Below are 14,996 nucleotides of genomic sequence, written 5' to 3'. Positions count from 1 at the left end.
CTGCTCTCATCCTCCTCTGAGAGAGGAGGAGACAAAACACAGGAAGGTTAATTAACTGGCTCAAGGTCAAACAGCTAGTGAATGGATGAGCCGGGATTCAAACCCGGGCAGTTCCAGGGTCCATGTGCTTCAGAACTGGCTAGTTTATCTCTTCTCTTTACTGTGACTTCCTTAGCTCCTAAAAGACAGGCCTTGCAACTTCTCTGCCTTCAGCCTTTTGCAATTGGCAGTTGCCCCCCAAAACACTTGCTGAATGAAAGAGTGAGCAGGCCAGTCCAACAGACCCCGCCCCCCGGAGGTCCTGGAGAGGAGGGACCATAGTCCCTGTTTTGCACATGGGGAGCTGTGTTCGCTCGCTGGGGGCTGCTGTAACCAAGTAGCACAAACTAGGTGGCTTGCAACAGAAATTCATTTGCTCCTGGTTCTGGAGACTGGAAGTCTGAGATCAAAGAGTCAGCACAGTTGTTTCCTTCTGGAAGGCTCTGAAGACCTCCCGCCCAGCTTCCCGCGCTTGGTGTCCCGGGGCTTGTAGAAGCATCCCCTGGCGTCTTCCCCGGGCTCCTGTCTGTCCCAATCTCCCCTTTGCTTAAGAACACCAGTCGCATTGGATTAGCAGCCACCCTACCCCAGTATGACCTCATCTTAGCTACTTTCATCTGAAGGGACCGGACTTGCAAAGAAGGTCACATCCAGAGGCACAGGAGGTTAGGACTTGAACATGAATTTGGCAAGGAGACACAACTCAACCCGCAACAGGAGTTAACCCCTTACGAGGTCCTGTCTGACACAACTTCTGCCCCTCAGCCGGGCCCTACCCCTGCCTTTCCTCCTCTTCTTGACTGCGTTCCTCTGGCCTCCAGGTCTTAGCACACACAGGTCCCTCTGCCAGGCACTCGGCTGGCTGCCCCTCTGCTCCCGGTGCAGAACCCTCCCATGACTCCTCCCCCATCACACTTCCCTCCCGACTAGATAGTCATACATTGACTTGTGTGGCTGCCCAAGAACAAGGGCGCAGGGACTGTGTCTTCCTCCACCGCACCTTCAGTTCAGGGTCAGAGCCTTGTCTACTGTCCGTGCTCAGGAAAATCTTTGTTAACTTCATGAGCTACGCCCAGAGAGGTGAAGTAAATGGCCCAAAGCTGCACAGTAGGTTTGTGACGGAGTGGGCCTCTGTCCCAGGCCTCCTGATTCGGGCCCCATAACTTTTAGGGGATGCATTTCCCCCCCCTCCAGCCTTCCAGTGGTCTCACCAAGAATGTCACCACGGCCTGCCAGTGACAGGGGGCAGTGCAAGGCCGTGGCAGGACTGTGGCCTTGCGCTACTCCAGGGAATGGCCCTCACATTCCAGCCTGGGGGTCTTGCCACCTTCAGAGTGTTTCCTTCTGTGTTTGTAGTCCTGTGGAGCCCAGCTGTCACCTCCCCACGGGGTGGTGGCCTCTGTCTCCCAGAACCGCTTGTAGGTGAGGACAACCTGAAGCCTGGGACCTTGGCTTGCCCTAGCCCAGGCCCTGCAGACTCCCAGGTCCTCCACACTGATGCTGATGCGGACGCTGACGCAGGAAGTCCTGGTCCCGAGCCTGGTGGCCATGGGCTGTTGCCTGGCAACCGTCTCTGAGAGACAAGTTCAAGGTAAGGCCCTGGGTGTGAGCAACTTGAAGATCTGGCGAGGGGGAATCAGGCAGGGAGGGTCATCACCACCCCTTCCTGCCTGCCTAGGCCCCCAATCCCAGGCCTCTCCTCACCCTGCGGCTCCTGCGCTTCCAATAACCCACAGATTCCAGGCCCAAACCCCTATACAGGTTCCTCCCATCCCCCTGGCCGTCCCCCCATTGATTCAGGGTCACTGTGTGGCACACATCCAAAGGAGGCTAGAGTCACGGGGTGAAAACTGCCCCTGGAGTTTGTGAGATGGAAGTCCCCCATTCATTCATTTATTGCAAGTAGTCGTAGTTACCTGACGCTGGGAACACAGTCCCTGCCCGCAGAGACAAGGCTGATGTTGGGACACCCACACGCATAAATGTGAGCGGGCACCGGCAGTGACACATGGCATGGTGGGATCCGTAGGGGGAACCCTGGCTGGGAAACCACTCCCATGGGACACTTAGCCCCCAGCAGTCCCTCTGCTCCCACCTCATGCACACCCACCTCGGGCACAGTAGACCCTTGGTGTTAACACCCCCGTGCGCGTTCACTCCTGGATGTGGCTGAGATGCCCAAACCCCTACCGTGCACCCCGTGCTCACAAACGTACACACAGTCTGTGGTTGCTGCCTGGAGCGCACCCCTGCCTTTGGGTCAGGCCAGACTGTCCCTCACAGCGTTCCACTTTCTCGGGCCGGGGGGGGGGGGGGGGGGGGGGGATAGGCACGTGACCCACACCTGACCAATCATCGCACTCCATCACCTTGTCCTTGGTGATTGGCCCAAGGAGCTGTCACGTGACTCAGCCAAGCCAATCAGCTTTCTGCCATGAGATTTGCTGTTGGGGCACAGGAAAAGACTCTCTCTGCTGCTTTGGGATCAAGATCTGTAAGGATGTAAGCTGAGGCTTGTGGGGCATCTTCCATGCATGCTGGAGACCTAGACTTGGGGAGGCCATACACAGAGACCTGGGCACACAGGGCTGAGAGTTGAATAGAAGGAGAGACGTCATACACACACCCATCCATGCCCACCAAGCTACACGCACAGCACGTGGCAGAGGAACTGGCCCAGGTCACAGCTGGCGTCATGTGTCACCATCTTTATTGACATGAGCTAGGGGCAGGAGAAGCAAAGGGTTTTCCTCAGGGGTTTTCCAGCCACCCCTGCTGAATAGGCTCACCTGTCCCAGGAATCAGGAAGGCAGGGTCAGCCGGGAAATGCTGAAATGCCGGGGGCCCTTCTTCACTCAGACCCCCAGATCCTCCTCAGGGGAACCCCAGACTGAGGACTGGGTCTCCAGTTCCAACATCCATACAAGGTCTGGTTTTGTGAACCTCCAAGCGGGTGCACCCCCCCCAAACCCCACCTCTCCATCTTTGGCCTCTGCCTCCCCTCAGCCCCCGAACCTGGGTCCCACATGATCCTTACACCCAAGGGCCAGAGACAGAGAGGCCACCTGATGAAGGAGCAGGTGTAGGCCAAGCCTGGCATGGGAGCTGCCTCCATTTTTATAATCTGATACCCCCACGCCTACCCATTGTATTGTGCGGGCTGGTTTGCCCAGCGTGACTCATCCCCCCCCCCCCCCCCCGCCGCCAAATCCGAGCAGGTAGGCATACTGGGACAGCCTCCGTCTTATGATGGGGAAACTGAGCCCCAGAGAGGTCAAGGCTAGCCAGGATCCTGAGGTGGGTTGAAGATCTAGGTCTTCCAACTTGCGGTTCGCGTGCTTTCCTTGAGGACCCCCCCCTGCCTTCTGCCGGGGTGGGGGATGGAGGGAGTTAGCTTGAGGTGCCACTCACCCCAGAGCCAAACTCACCATGGCTCTGAGGGCTTATCTCTGGGAGAGAGTCCTTGCATGGCGGCCCCTCCTGTCCTCGCCAGCCCCCCTTGCCTTGTCTTCCCTGGGCCGCCCCACACTGTGGCCTCGGAGAATATAGAGATTGGGGAGGCCTGATCCCCAACCCGCGGGGCCCTGAGTCTCAACTCTGTCCCTAGGCCACCGTCAAGGCGCAGCCCCTCCTACCAGCGCAGACAGGCCCTCAAGGGAGCCCGCGCTGTACCTTCCAGAGCGTTCGCCATCCCATCCTGACTGCATCCTTCCCTTGAGATTGATCAGACCAGGCATCCACGACGGGCTTTCAGCAGCGCTACCACCGAGCTCAGCCCAGAGGGACCGAGGATGGCTGCGCGGTCGTGGAGCGGATCTGTCCTCCACCCTCTTTCTCCCCCTTCCTCTCTTCCTTTCCCCTCCCTCTTCATCCTCCCCCTCCTCCTCTTCCTCCTTCCCCTCACCATGCTAGGTAGACACTGCCTTTCCCCACCAGTCCGCCTGGCTTGGGCCCTGCCTGGGCCTCTGGGAGGGGAGGAAGGCCGATGGTGCTGTATGAGGGCGAGCCCATAGCCGAAGGGCCAGTAGGACCGGGCGCTCTGGGCAGCCAGGAAGGGCAGCCCCAGCACGAAGAGCTCGGCGGCCAGGGCCGGGTTGAGGATGTAGACACTGGTGACTGAGCCCTCAGACACCGCGAGACAAGCCTCTCCGCAGCCACAGGACACAACGTGAGCTGCTTCGGGGATTGGTCAGCTGCCCTCAAAAGCGCTGAGTGGGGCTTTGAGTGGCCTAAATGTATGCAGTTTGGAGACCCTCTTTATGAAAATGAATATAAAATTCCAAGTACAAAATGAGATACAGGGCCTTAGGTGGGCCCAAGCGGGACGGGACCCTGAAGCTGGCCTGGGAGACGTTCCTGGAAAATCCACGGCCTCTCAGGGCCAGGAACACAGGAGTCCCAGCACTGACCATCTGGGCCAAGAGGGCCTGGAGGTTATTGGGTTGTTCAGCAGGTGATGCCTGAGGCCCAGAGAGGGGGAAGAGACGGCTGAGGCCTTGCAGCAAGTGGGGGAGAGCTGAGGTGGGGCCTGAGCGGTTCCTACCCCTCCCTGCACTGGGTAAGACTTTCTTCTACTTCTACACCAGTCCCTCCCCTGCGAACCTGACTCTGAGCCCGGGAAATCCAGACCTTGGTCAGTCGCTACGAGGGCCAAGATTCAGGCTGGTCCACCAGGATGCTCTTTCTTTGAGGGGGAAGGCCAGTCCGCACCTGCCCCCTGAACTGGGCCCCACTCAGGAAGGCCAGCCAGGGGCGATGCCCCTCCGGACTTCTCATCCAGCAGAGCTTGTCCTGGCTGATTACTCCCATCCCTGAGTCACAGAAGAGAACACAAGGCCCAGAGAAGGAAAGAGACCTAGGCAAGGTCACCCCGCGAGTCTCAGCAGCTCTGGGATCAGAGCCCAGGCCTCCAAGCAGGGGGCCTCTGGCACCATGGACGGCCATGCCCTAGGCACGCGCACAGCCTCTGTCCTGTCCGTGGGCCCCGCGGGCCCTCCGCAGGCCCCTACAGATAGCTGACGTGCAGTGTGCCCGGCTTGTCCCCAGCCGAGGCCTCTTGCGGGAGGAACTGCTTGTCCTTGCTGGCCTTGCCGCTGGGCGGCCGCTCCTGCCTGCTGGTGCCAGGCTGCGTGATGAGGCTGACCCGGCCATTCCTCTCCTGCCCCTCCCCCTGCTTCCCTGCCCCCTCCTCCCGCTGCTCCTCCTCCTCCTCCTCCTCCTCCTCCTCCTCCACTGTCCTCCCCGGGGGTCCGGCAGAAGGCTCCTGGCTGCGCACGCGGCGGGAGGGTCGCAGCAGGACCCTGCGGAACCCCTGCTGGAAGCGGTAGGAGAGGAAGCCATAGAGGACGGGGTTGGCACAGCTGTTGGCATAGGGCAGCGCCACCACCAGGAAGTAGAGGCCGAAGAAGGCGGGCTCCTCGGGCAGCGGACACACCACGTTGACGATGTTGAGCACGTAGAAGGGCATCCAGCAGAGGACGAAGAGCGCCACCACGGCCACCACCATGCGCGTGACCCTGCGCTCTGAGTGCCGCCGCCGCTGGCACGAGGGCGCCCGCACCCGCCGCCCGGCCGAGCGCACCTTGACCACGATGAGCAGGTAGCAGAGGCAGATGATCAGCAGCGGCCCGAAGAAGCCCAGTGCGGCCGTGTAGATGATGAAGCCGGCGCGCCAGGCGGCCGCCGGCTCAGGCCACTGCATGTGGCAGGTGCTCATGCCGTGGGGCACCCCTGAGAAGACCACCACGGGCAGCACCACCACCGCCGAGGCCACCCAGACGGCCACGCTCACCATGCGGGCCACGGGCGCCGTTCGCCAGCGGGCAGAGCGGGTGGGATGCACCACGGCCAGGTAGCGATCCACACTCATGACGGTGAGGCAGAAGATGCTGGTGAACTGGTTGATGCCGTCCACGGCCATGACCAGGCGGCACATGAGAGAGCCAAACGGCCAGTAGGACAGGGCGTTCTGGGCAGCCAGGAAGGGCAGCCCCAGCATGAAGAGCTCATCCGCCAGGGCCAGGTTGAGGATGTAGACATTGGTGACTGACAGGCTGGCCGTATGCCTCAGGACCACGTAGATGACCAGGGAGTTGCCCAGCAGGCCCACCACGCACACCACCAGGTAGACCAGTGGGATCAGAACACCGCTGACGGCCAGCCCTGCCACACTGGGGGCTGCCGACACATTTCCCAGGGTGGCATCCAGGAGCCAGGCCGAGGAAGTGTTTCCAGGTTCCAAGGTTGTGGGCGCCGATGCAGGATAGCCAGGGGCATCCATGGCCGTGGGGAGGGTGGTCAGCAGTCAGCTATTGGCCTGGAGGAGGAAGGACACAGCCACGTCATGGTGGATGCCGGCTTTCTCTGTGATGCCCTTCCCCCATCACACTGAACTTGGAGACTTGCAGTGCGCCCAGCCAGAGTTTGACCCCAAGTGGATCACCCACTGTGATAGACTGAATGTGTCCCCCCTGCTCCCAAATTTGTATGTTAAAATGCTAACCCCCCAGAGATGACATTAGGAGGCGGGGGGCTTCAGAAGGTGCTTAGGTCTTCAGGGTGGAGGCCCCCTGAATAGGATCAGTGCCTTATAAAAGGCCCCAGAGAGCTCTCTCACTCCCACCATATGAGGACACAGTAAGAGGACTACGAACAAGGAAGCAGGTATCACCAGACACTGAATCTGCCGGCACCTTGATCTTGGACTTCCAGCCTCCAGAACTGTGAGAAATAAATGTTGTTTATAAGCCCCCACCCCAGGCTGTGGTATTCTGTTATAGCAGCCCCAAATGGACTAAGACAGCCACCAGCAGGTCCCAGCCCCAGTGGTGCATATCACAGGTCTTTAACCTTGAAACTGGGTCTCTAGAGGAATTGCAAAGGATCCATGAACCCCCAGAACTCTGGTGCAAGTGAATGCGTCCATGTCTTTCCTGGGCAAAGCCCAGAGCTTTGATTAGGTTCCTCAGATTCTGCATGGAGTTAAGAACCACAGGCATAACGACGTCCCCTCTCCTGGGAATCTGAATGCTTGGAGACCTCCCAAGCCTAGCCCATCCCACGGTGCCCCAAAGGCCCTGCCTGGGGTCGCTAGCTGTGAACCTGGGGGCTGGGCACATGGGGCCCCTTCTCTCCCTGTGATGAGAAATTCACAGCACACTGGGAGTAAGTACAAGGAGAGCCACCCCCTCCACACCGGTGGGGCAGGCTTCCCAGAGAAGAGGGCATTTCATATGGGTCTCGAAGCATGAATAAGAGTTTGCCAAATGACAGAGTGGGAACCAGCATGCCCGTTCACTTCCTTAGTCCCTTTCTTATCATGCCTCCCGTGTATCATAAGGAGCTAGGACTCTTCCCGTTCCCCAGCTAGACTGGCTCCCCTTAGATGTGGAGACACCCTCTCAGCTTTGAACCGTCTCCTCATCCGTTCACACTGTATAGGCTCTGCATCAGTGTTTGAAGCATTGAATGATTCAGAGGAACCCGGAATGGACAATTCTCAATGCAAAGGGGGCATGAATTGCTGATAGCAGAAATTCAAGCCCCACTCGCTAGGAAAGGCCACCCACCTCAGAACTTGCGAGCCTCCCTCAGTGGGACTTCCTGGCTCTCAGGAGGCCCAGTTAGAGGCCAAGCCTCCTCTGGGGCCTGGACCTCTCCCCACCCCTTTCTCCTGCTGGCCTCCACCAGTCTCTGGGCTCTTGTTCATTCTCTGCCTCTCCCTACAGAAAACCGTGTGAAATCCTCCAATATCCCCACTCTGAGCCAACACTGAGCCTGGATCTCCTCCAGTGGGACCTGCCACCTGCCTGCCCTATCCAGACACTACTTTTAGGATGCAAAGCTTCTGGAAAGGAGAGGCACCCCAACTTGGAGCAAACACCCCTGGGTGGGTGAGCCTGCCTGGTTGTCCCCGCCCGGGGACCTTGGGCTCCAAATAAGCTCTGAGCACCAGCCTTGGCAATGCAGAGAATGGCAAAGAACCCCTTGGCCGTGGCTCCTCCTGATGACACCCCAGGCTGGTTGGGCTCAGAGCACCCCCTCCCTGCTCCTCCAACCCCAGGGGAGAACCCCCCAACCTGTCATCACCCCAGGACCTCATCAGCCTTCCTGAGCCTGGGACAGTGGCACTAAAGGAGGGGCTACCGGACAGGGAGGACCTTAACAGTGCTGCCAGTTCCGCAAATGTGAGGCCATACAACCCTGATCACACAGCTAGGAAGGGGCAGACCTGGGAGGACCCTGAAGGTCATGCTCCAACACACACACACACACACGCACCTCCATTTCACAGGCTGGCAGGCTGAGGCTGAGCCTTGGGGGGGCCCCCAGCTGGCATCCCACTCTCCCACCAGGCTATGCAGAGTCCCCCTCACCGCTCTTTGGGTTCTTGAACTATTAGGATCAGGGGCTCAAACCCCTGAAATCATAGGGTCCTAAAAATAGAATTTTTGATTCTTAGAACTGAGGTATGGAGTTCTAGATCTTTAGACTCTGTGTCCTTGAATCAGAATATCGGAATTCCTGAATGCCAGAATCAGCCCTCTTCCGCCTGGAATTGTGGAATCTGAGACCTCGGAGTTCTTTCTGGCTTCCTCAGCGTGGGAGCCCTATGTCACCCATCCGTCTACCTTGCCGCCCTGTGTGCGCATCCTCTTTCCGGTGTCCCTGTGGGGCAGCCAATCACAGCCCAGGGCTGGAGGAGGCAGGAAAGTGCCAGGCTCCTGAGAGAGGAGCAGGGAGCTGGGCAAACCTAATTTCCAGGCTGCAGGGACAGATGCCCCCAGGGAAGCCTGGAGGCAGCTCTGGGGACCGCCCCCCTCCTGCTCAGGCACACGTGTGTACCCTGCACACATGCACACGTGTTAACACGCGCGGCCCTGGGAACACAGCATACCCAGCCAGGCCCTGCCTTTGTACTGGGGGGGTTGCCACAGCCCTTCCCAAAGCCCCAGCCTCCCTGGAAGACTCTGCTTCTGCCCTCATCTGGGCCCATCTTCCCTGTCAAAGTTGACCAGGCCAGGCGCCAGAAGCCGGAAAATTACAGCTTTCCGTAGGCATAAGCCAACGTGCAATTTAGGTGCCGCCTTTTCTTTAAGGAGCCGGAATCCTGTGCATGATCTAGTTCATCCTCGGGGAGGAGGGACTTTTCCTCCCTGTCTGGTTTATCTTTGGCACAAGCTTGCCTGAAAACGGGGGGCGGACTCCTCAGAGGACTGTTTGAGAGGGGACAGAGGCCCAGAGAGGATGAGGGGCTGCCCTGAGCCACACAGCAATTCAGGGCAGCCACTCAGAGATGCCAGACACCCCCAACCACTTTCCATTTGTCTGCCCCCATCCGCTTACCCTCTTGAGTGCTGCCTCTGGGTTGCGGGAACCCTGAGCTACTTACTTCTTTAGCCCCAGCACCTGGCACAGCGCCTGGCACTGGGAAATGAGGACAGACCAAGCAGTTCAGCAAGTATAGCTCCGAGCGAGGTGGCCACTGCTCCTGGGCACAAGACTCGGACCCACATCATGAAATCCTCACAAAGCCCAGGAGGGAGGATTTTTACAGAAGAGGAAGCTGAGGCTCAGCGAAGTTCAGTAACTTGCACAAGGTCCCCTAGCTGGTGAGTGGGAGACCAGAATTCAAACCCAGTCTGTCTACTCCTAAACCATCAGTACCTCCTGGCCCTGCTGGCTTCCCCTGAAGACCCCCGGCTGAGAGGAATCCAGGTCTGGGACCTGGGACGGCCCAGAAGCCTGCAGGTTGATGCCCCCCGGCCAACCGCATTCTGCTTGCCCTCTGCAACCCTGGGCCTCCCCCCCAAAGATCTGGATTGTGTTAATCAGTGCCGATGGACTCACTCCCATTCCAGGCCTGGGGTCTGACCCCCCAGGAACACATCCCACAAGCCCTGGGCTGGGGGCTTGGGCTCTACCACAGAATGATGATACCCAATTACTGTGTGACCTTGGGCAAATCACATCCTGTCTCTGGACCTCAGTTTCCTCCTATTCCAATGAAGACAGGTAAACCCACGTCCCAGGGTTGCCGTAAGATTAAACGGGAGTGTGCCGAACACAGTGCCCAGCACGGAGGGGGAGCTCAGGGAAGCTGGCCCCAGGGGCCGAGGAGGCCCACCGACATGATGCATCTGGTTTTTTCCCGAGGTCTGACACTCTGCTGCTCTGTGGTTCCAGTTCCCAGAACCATGGCACTAGAATCTGAGATGAACTTGCCCCCCACCCCCCACAGCCCACCAAGAGGTCACAGGGAGGCCTCCTTCCTCCCTGGGCCTTCCCACTGTCTCCTGGGCAGAGGGTGGGTTCCAGCACCCCACCCTCTGGGACCCCACCCAGGCCCCAGCCTCCTTACCTGCCCATGGGGTGAGGGCTCCCCTGCTTGCCGCCAGGCTGGTTACCATTCTGCTGCCCCCTCTCCCTGCCCAGGCCCCAAGTGCCCAGAGCACCCTTAGCTGGGGTCCCCACACACTGCCCATTTGTAGACAGCTTACGGCCTGAGTCCCTTCCTAGGCCTGCGGCGGCCACGGCTGCCCACAGAGCCTCTCCCATCTGGTCTCCGGCCCTGACTTCCCACGGGTGCCTGGTGCGTCACCCCCCCATCTCCAGGACACATCCTGGGGGGGCGGTTAGAGGCACAGAGGGGGGGTCTGTGGGCAAGAGCTCAGAGTGCGCGTGGACAGAGAACCTCCCAAGGAAAAGAAAAGGGGAGCAGGGACTGTCGGAAGCCAATAGAAATAGAGGGGAAAGGGGAGATCGGTCGGAGGTGGAGAGAGAGAGAGAGAGAGAGAGAGAGAGAGAGAGAGAAGACAATGAGTGGGTGGAAAGCCAGAATGAGGGGGAGTGATAAGAAATGCGTGGCAGGGAGAAGAGAAGCAGGAGCAGAGAGGAGAGCAGGGGCGAGAGGGAGATGTGGAGAGAGGCAGGGATGGAGAGCAGGGAAGGAGGAAGGAGAAGGAGGGGGTGGCAGGCAGAGTGACAGAGAGGGATTGTGCTACAGATGGTGACATGGAGAGCCAGGGAAGGAGGGAGCAGGAGTGTGGGGGGGTGCAGGAGGGGCCGGAGAGCAGGTGCAGGGAGGGGGGAGGGGTGGCAGGTTAGGGAAGGAGGCAGGGGGCGGGGGGGCAGGCAGACCCTGTTACCGCGGAGATTTGCGCGGAGATTTGGCCACCCACGCTGGCCTTGGCTCGTGCAAGGCGGGGGGCAGCGCAGTGTTCAGGGGAGCCGGACGCCCCCCGGGCCCCCGTGGCACATGTCCCCCAGGGCGACAGCTGGGTCCCGAGGCCAGGCAGGTGAGGCATTGGGCAGTGCTAGGAGGGCTGGGAGCATGGACGAGCACTGGGCTGGGAGTCCACGGTCCTGGCCACCAGCTGGACACCAAGCAGAGGAAGGCCAGCTGGGGGCAGCAGTCCTGACTGAGCCCGGAGAGCCCAGGACAGGGGGGGGGGGGGGGGGAGGACGGGGTAAAGAATACATAATTCAGGTTTTGGGGGTCAAGGGCAGAATCAAAGATATTATACGGGAGAAAACAAACGTCCACTGTTTATAAATGGACACAATTCAAAATATAATAATAACTGAGGACAACGTTTTATAACCCAGTCTGCTACTACTGAGAAGAGTGGAATTCTCTGGGCAGGGGTGGGGGGTGGGGGGGCATTGTGCTTAATTGGAGTTCAAGTTAGTATTTCCTATCCTCAAATCCGTTGCAAATGCTCATCTGTAAAATCCATTCTGAGTTGGCAGCCTGGACAAAAGCAGGTGGCGGGCTGGCTTTGCCAGCCTATGGTCTAAGGTGCTCTGCCGGGGGCCTGAGACTCCCCTGGCTGCCCCTGGATGTGTACCCCAGTTCCTGATGACCGACCTTGTGACTACAGGTGAGTCGACCCTCGTCTGGGCCTGATTCCTCATCTGGATAGTCAGGAGGTTGGACTGGATCATTCCTAAGCTCCTCTTTCTATGTGACCATTATAATTGCCTGGGGCTCAATTAGCAATGGCCCCTTGGTATTAAGCCCCGCCCCCTGCTTCACAGAGAGGGAAAGCAGTTTACTCGGATCACACAGCCAGCGAGTGCAGAAGGGGCGGCGCCGCCCCACGTTAACAGTGTGCCGCAAAGCACCTTCCCTGCAGAGCGGCCTTGCCCCTGCTCAGAGGGCGAGGCGGGACCAGTCAGAGAAGGGAGGAAGGAAGGCAGTGTTGTCTTGGTTGAGCACCTGCAGCGTGCCAGGCACCATCCAGGCCCCTTCCCATCGTGGGCCGTTTCTCAGGGCCGGGGCTGGGCCTGCTTTGTCACTAGGCACCCAGGGCTGGGGTGGAGTAGGTCCTCAGAGAGCCCGGCATCAGATTCTTCCAGAAGAGCCATTCTCGCTACCACAGAACACAGTAGGACTAGGAACACACCCGCTTCCAGAGGCTTCTGGACGCCCCGTTGCTTGACGCCGTCCTTCCACTTGCCAGGGGTTCCCAGTGTTCTGTCCGTCCGCCCGTCGGTGCAAGTTCCTGAAGAGTAGGCGGGGTCCAGGCAGCTCCTGGGAGTGAGGAAGGGGTTTCCATGGCCCTGTCCCCCTGTTCCCCCCTGCCTGAGGGCCCCTCAGAATTAGGCCCACCCCGAGCAGCCCTCCAGGCTTTACATCCCGCTCGCCTTGCCTTATCCTGCTCGGCTCATTGCCTTCTTCCCCGAGCTCCAGGCATACCCAGCCTCACCCATTCATTCATTCACTGCCTCTAGAGGGGCGGCTCAGGCCTCTAGACAGTGAGAGGCACAAGCAGTATCTAAGGAGGAGGGCCCAGGCGGAGAGCAGGGTGGCTGGAGGGGAGGGAGGCAGGGGAGGCCTCAGGAGGCCACACCACGAGGGCCCTATCTCAGGCTGGGTGGGTCGGGAGCTTCACAGGCGGGAGCAGAGGAGTTTCTTGACCTAATTTCTGTTCTTCAACGGCTCACCAGTCAGGCACTGGGGACAGTGTTGGTTCTTGGCAGGGCCTTTGCACAGGCTGTGCCCCAGCCCTGGTCACTCCCCTCACGCACCCCGCTCCACCCCTACGTGTGAGCTGAAGTCCTCCTTCAGGTGGTCTCCTCCTGGAGGCTTCCCTGTCCCAGATGAGCTAGGCCTCCCCAGAGCCCCCAGCCTCACCATGTCCCCAGGCCTGGCACCAGCCTAGCACAAGTGTTGTGTCTATGGGAGAGAAGATGGGTGGAGGGCGAGCAGCAGGGTGACAGAGGAGGGGAGACTAATCTGCTGAATGTCTGCTGGAGGCCGAGGGGTGGTAAGGGGTCCCCGGCACCAGGCTGGGAGCAGGTGTTGCCTGAGTCAAACACCCACTGCCACCCAGGGGCCTTCCCCGAGCAGAAGTAACCCAGGGATCCCTGATCAGCCTCTCCTTCTGGGGGTGGCAGGGCAGAAAGAGGAAGTACAACTCCATCCCTGTGAGCCCTGGGAGGCTGGGGCTGCTGGGTGTCGGAGCTGGGAGGTGGCCCCACCTTGTTTGGCATGGAGGTCCTGGAGCATGAGAACCTCTGACCTCAGGCCTGGCACTCGGCACTGTCACGTGTGCCTGGTACCCTGGAGGGGCTGCCTGGACTGCCTCTCAAAACCACGACAGTGCTATCTATGTCTGCCCCATCAGTCCCTGACCTCGCCCAAACTAGGGCCATGTCTCCACCCTCAGACTAGAGGGCTTCCTGCAACCAGGGACTGTGTCTCTGCCATCAGGCAGGCAGTTTTCCAGAAGCTGGGGCCCAGGCTCCTCCCACTCCTGAGAGCCCAGACAATGCTGTCTCCGCCCCCCCCCCCCCCCCCCCGGTCCCTAGGAAGGAGCCAACCACAGTGTAGGCTGGGGGCCTGAGCCACTGATGCTGAGGTCTCTCCTTCAAATAAGACAAGGCGAGCCAAAATACCTTCCCGGCCCAGCCCCTGGGCCTCTGCCACAGGAGTCCCCATTAAAGGTGTCCTCGGGTTCATCAGCCCCTGCTGTTCCCTGCTAGGGTCGAATCTCAGCTTCTCCACTCACTGGCTGTGTGACCTCGGATATGTGACTTAGCCTCTCTGAGCCTCCGACCCTCAGCTTCAACACCTGCTGCACAGGGCTGGTGAGACTAGAATTAGTTAATCCCAGGGACACTGAGAAGCTACACACAGCATGAGCCCCCAGCCCTACCCCTGGCCTCCTTTGTGGCGGGGGAGGGGCCAGCAGCCCGCACAGCTGAGTCTCAGCCCCTCCCGGGCCCAGTCAAGCAGCGTGACTTTGTGAAACCCCTCTGCTAACTTCCTCCTTCGGTCGAATGTGTCCACCTTCCTGTCTGGCCCCAGGTTCTTATGATGGTCAAACGGAGGAAATGGCTGTGAGCTTGCGGCCCCCAGCACCACGCTTCATTGCTTGTACCTCAGACTCTCTGCTTTCTGACCTGCTCACTGCTCTCCATCCCCTGAGCCTCCCTTCTGGGCCAAGCCACCATCGCCTCATCTGTCCTGGTCCTTCTGCCCTCGCCCCGCCCCCTCAGCGGGGAGAGTGAGTCCTTTAAAAAACAAGTCATGCCACTTGCTTCCTCATTGAGACCCTCTAGGGCCACCTGTTGCTGTAGAATGACATCCACTATCCTTACCGTGGCCTGAGGAGTCCGTGTAACCTGCCTCTGCCTGCTTCCTTCCCACTCGCCCCTTCCTCTCTTTCTACAGCACCGTCGCCTTCAGTCTGAACCCCACATGCCCCAGGCCCTTTGCACAGGCTTTTCCTTGTCGCTCTCTTAATCCCTCGGCAGGTGTAGGCACCAGCTGCTCTGAAGCCTTCCCATTCTCTGACGCTCCCTCTTCTGACTTCTTTTTTAATCTGTAAAGCAATTATTTTTTATTTGGTTTTGTTTTTAGCAAAGTACTGTTTGCAACTAAATTTTAAAAACCAAAGTGGTAAAAAAAACTTACAAGAGCAGAAAACAGCAGTCCTCCCATGGCCCTG

At 59.3% G+C, this 14,996-nt stretch overlaps 1 protein-coding gene across 3 annotated transcripts; it reads right to left on the bottom strand.

The window, feature by feature from the left end:
• Nucleotides 1–2,743: 2,743 nt before the first annotated feature.
• On the bottom strand, nucleotides 2,744–14,733 carry SSTR3 (somatostatin receptor 3). 3 transcript variants are annotated; one of them, XM_025882319.2, is made up of 3 exons: nucleotides 14,647–14,733; nucleotides 12,447–12,574; nucleotides 2,744–6,355 (listed from the first exon to the last, which is right to left on the bottom strand). In XM_025882319.2, the coding sequence occupies exon 3, from the start codon at nucleotides 6,317–6,319 to the stop codon at nucleotides 5,045–5,047; it is 1,275 nt and encodes a 424-aa protein (XP_025738104.2). In that variant the 5' UTR covers nucleotides 6,320–6,355; nucleotides 12,447–12,574; nucleotides 14,647–14,733; the 3' UTR covers nucleotides 2,744–5,044. The 3 variants fall into 3 exon arrangements, with proteins under 3 accessions (XP_025738104.2, XP_073738899.1, XP_073738898.1); XM_073882798.1 differs by lacking the exons at nucleotides 12,447–12,574; nucleotides 14,647–14,733 and adding exons at nucleotides 9,431–9,647; nucleotides 10,400–10,996; XM_073882797.1 differs by lacking the exons at nucleotides 12,447–12,574; nucleotides 14,647–14,733 and adding an exon at nucleotides 10,400–10,996.
• Nucleotides 14,734–14,996: the final 263 nt, after the last annotated feature.

Source organism: Callorhinus ursinus, unplaced genomic scaffold (genome assembly GCF_003265705.2).
Source record: "Callorhinus ursinus isolate GAN/ISIS: 27379988/994484 unplaced genomic scaffold, GSC_fseal_2.0 scaffold48, whole genome shotgun sequence".
Taxonomy (NCBI): Eukaryota; Metazoa; Chordata; class Mammalia; order Carnivora; family Otariidae; genus Callorhinus; species Callorhinus ursinus.
The sequence above is the reverse complement of the archived record's forward strand: the minus strand, read 5'-3'. Positions and strand labels throughout refer to the sequence as shown.

Excerpts from the sequence above, each read along its gene's own strand:
- SSTR3 (XM_025882319.2), bottom strand. The coding sequence starts at position 6,319 with ATGGATGCCCCTGGCTATCCTGCATCGGCGCCCACAACCTTGGAACCT.